We start from the raw sequence: 2,449 nt of genomic DNA, 5'->3' as shown, positions 1-2,449 counted from the left end.
AGCAGAGCCGGGTCCAGGAGGTCGGGCCTGTTCGTAGCTCCGATGACAAACACCTCTCTGGCGGAATGAAGGCCGTCGAGCTCAGCCAGGAGCTGCGAGACAACCCTGCAGGGAGCAAGACGGGATGCTCACAACTAGGCCTTGGCAAGTCCCCCACTGTCACCCTCAGCCACCAAACGGGAAGAGGAATAAGCGAGGCCACTGGCAAGTGCATGTCTCGAGCTTCAGCTCCTGATTCTCTGCCCGACACAGTCATCCAGAACTCCCTTCCTCAGCGCAGCCGGCGAGCCTGGGACGCATTGCAGAGCGCAAACCCCTGGTACCAAGAGAGTCCTTCAGGCCTGTGCTCGGCTCTGAACCCTCCCAGGATGGCCACGTGCGCTTACGCTTGCTACCAGACACCGGCGACACTGACCAAACACAGGCAGGCATGCGTGGCTGCGGCCCCGGTTCCCCGCTCAGAAGTACCAGCTGGTCCCAACTCTCCCCTCTGCCCAGCGTGCTGCGCTGCAAGGCGGCCCCGTCGCCCACACCGGGACACCCGGGCAGGCTAGTGACATGCCAACGTCCCCAGGGCAGCGAGCGGCGCGCGGCGCACATCTAGGCCTGTGGCCGGCAGGCTTACACCGGTCCGGCAGCGCCACACTTCAGTGCTGCACAGACCTCCTGGAGCGGGGATGTCTCCACCGGGGTCTGGGATGACTGAGGTGACCGATGGACACCACGCTCAGCCCCTTCCGGCGCTGCTGGTTTGTGTGTATGCTGGGGGAAACTGCAGAACCCCTCACGGATGGAGGGGAAGGTTGGATGGGGACTGTGAGCTCAGAAGAAGAGGCCTAGGGGGAATAACCCTATTTGTGGGTATCTCCAAGCTGTACACACTTTGCTTCTCCCAGAGGCAGCTGAAAGATTTCCCACTGCAGGGAAACAGCAGCTAATAGGAGAGAGCACGGCGTGGGTGTGAAGGATGGCCTTGGAGAGGCCAGAGGGAACAGTTGGCAGCCACAGTAGCAGCTGGAGGAGACTCTGTCTTAACCAAATGTTTGCACAACCAGCTTGGGCAACCGTGAACCTGCGGCAATGCAAACAGCAGTACTAATGTCCAAAGAGAGGAGACGGGCCTCGCAGAGGAGCTGAAGGGAGCAGGGAGGGAAAAAGTGGAGAAAGAGAGCTGGGATGGACTCTGCCTTGCGGGGCAATCCTGTGCACCCCCCCGGGCTGAGGCAGGTTTGCTGCTCTCCCAAGGACTCACGATGCTCACTCACCTGTCCATGACACCCCCCGAATCTCCACTCCGCCCACGACTGGGGGCCAGGGAATCCAGCTCATCAAAGAAGATGATGCAGGGAGCAGCTGCCCTGGCTCTGGCAAACACTGGGAAGAGACAGCACAAAAAGGTGAGAAAGACCTGGAGGAGCAGCCAGCAGCAACAGGTCCTGCCACATCACGGGTGGGGAAGAGCTGTGGATGGAAACCAGTTGCCCACTGCCTCGCCACCACCGACCCCTCCTGCCCTCTCAGCGGGAGCACGGACAGCACCCAGCACCGTAGGCCCCGAGTCTCAGCTCTGTCTCCAAGGGGCTGCTGTCCCACCAGGAACACCAGGGACAAGAGTGACAGGAGCAGAGAGAGCAAGAGGGGAAGCTGCAGCGAGGCAGGGAACAGTCTAGGTGTATGAGACAGCTGAGTTGGTGTCCTTGCTGGTAGCTGTGGTGGGAGCTGGGAGGAAGGGCTTAAGCACGGCCTCCTCCCTTCCAGCACCACAGAAAAGCCCCGTCTTCCCACAGGCAGGAGCAGGGCGCATCTGCTCACCGTTACGCACGTTCTCCTCACTCTGCCCAACGTACATGTTGATGAGCTCTGGGCCCTTCACGCTGTGGGGCGGAGAGAAGAGGGAGCCAGTCAGAGCATGCCCATCCACTGCCCGGGGAAAGAAAGTCCTACCGCGTGACCCCCCAGCCTTCACCTCAGGAACGTCATGGAGCACGTGGTTGCCACGGCTTTTGCCAGCAAGGTCTTCCCTGTCCCTGGAGGCCCATACAGCAGCAGACCAGAGCGGCACAGACCCAGCGATAGCAGCTCTGGGTGCTCCAGGGGCAGCTGGATCGTGTCCAGGATCTCCTTCTTCACCTCCTGGAGCCCACCAACATCCTGCCAGGACACGGAGGGGATCTGCCAAGAGAGGGAGAGACCCTGTCAGCACTTCTTTCTGAGCCCTGAGCAGCTCTTGCCCCTGTGGGATACTAGTCATCAGTCCCTCATGCCATCAGCTACGCAGGGAGTCGGCTCCTTGCTGCTCTGCCCAGGCATCCCTGCTGCAGGATTCCCCAGCATCCACATTTCCCCTCTCCCGAGCTTTGCAACGGGGAAAACAAACTGCACATGTCCCCAGACAAGCTGCTCTTGCCGTGCCTCTCTCCTTATTTTATGCTGAGCCAAATAACCTTGG

The 2,449-nt window shown here is 60.6% G+C and overlaps 1 protein-coding gene across 1 annotated transcript in view; it reads right to left on the bottom strand.

Moving 5' to 3' along the window:
* Positions 1 to 8: 8 nt before the first annotated feature.
* PEX6 (peroxisomal biogenesis factor 6) overlaps positions 9 to 2,449 on the bottom strand; it is a gene marked incomplete at both ends in the record, with an annotated part of 11,450 nt that continues 9,009 nt past the window's right edge. Inside the window, 4 exons of the mRNA XM_010161753.1 lie at positions 9 to 105; positions 1,266 to 1,374; positions 1,813 to 1,874; positions 1,967 to 2,172. Coding sequence (XP_010160055.1) covers positions 9 to 105; positions 1,266 to 1,374; positions 1,813 to 1,874; positions 1,967 to 2,172 — 474 coding nt within the window. The remainder of the gene's footprint in view (positions 106 to 1,265; positions 1,375 to 1,812; positions 1,875 to 1,966; positions 2,173 to 2,449) is intronic.

Source organism: Eurypyga helias, unplaced genomic scaffold (assembly GCF_000690775.1).
Source record: "Eurypyga helias isolate BGI_N326 unplaced genomic scaffold, ASM69077v1 scaffold37431, whole genome shotgun sequence".
Classification (NCBI taxonomy): domain Eukaryota; kingdom Metazoa; phylum Chordata; class Aves; order Eurypygiformes; family Eurypygidae; genus Eurypyga; species Eurypyga helias.
The sequence above is the reverse complement of the archived record's forward strand: the minus strand, read 5'-3'. Positions and strand labels throughout refer to the sequence as shown.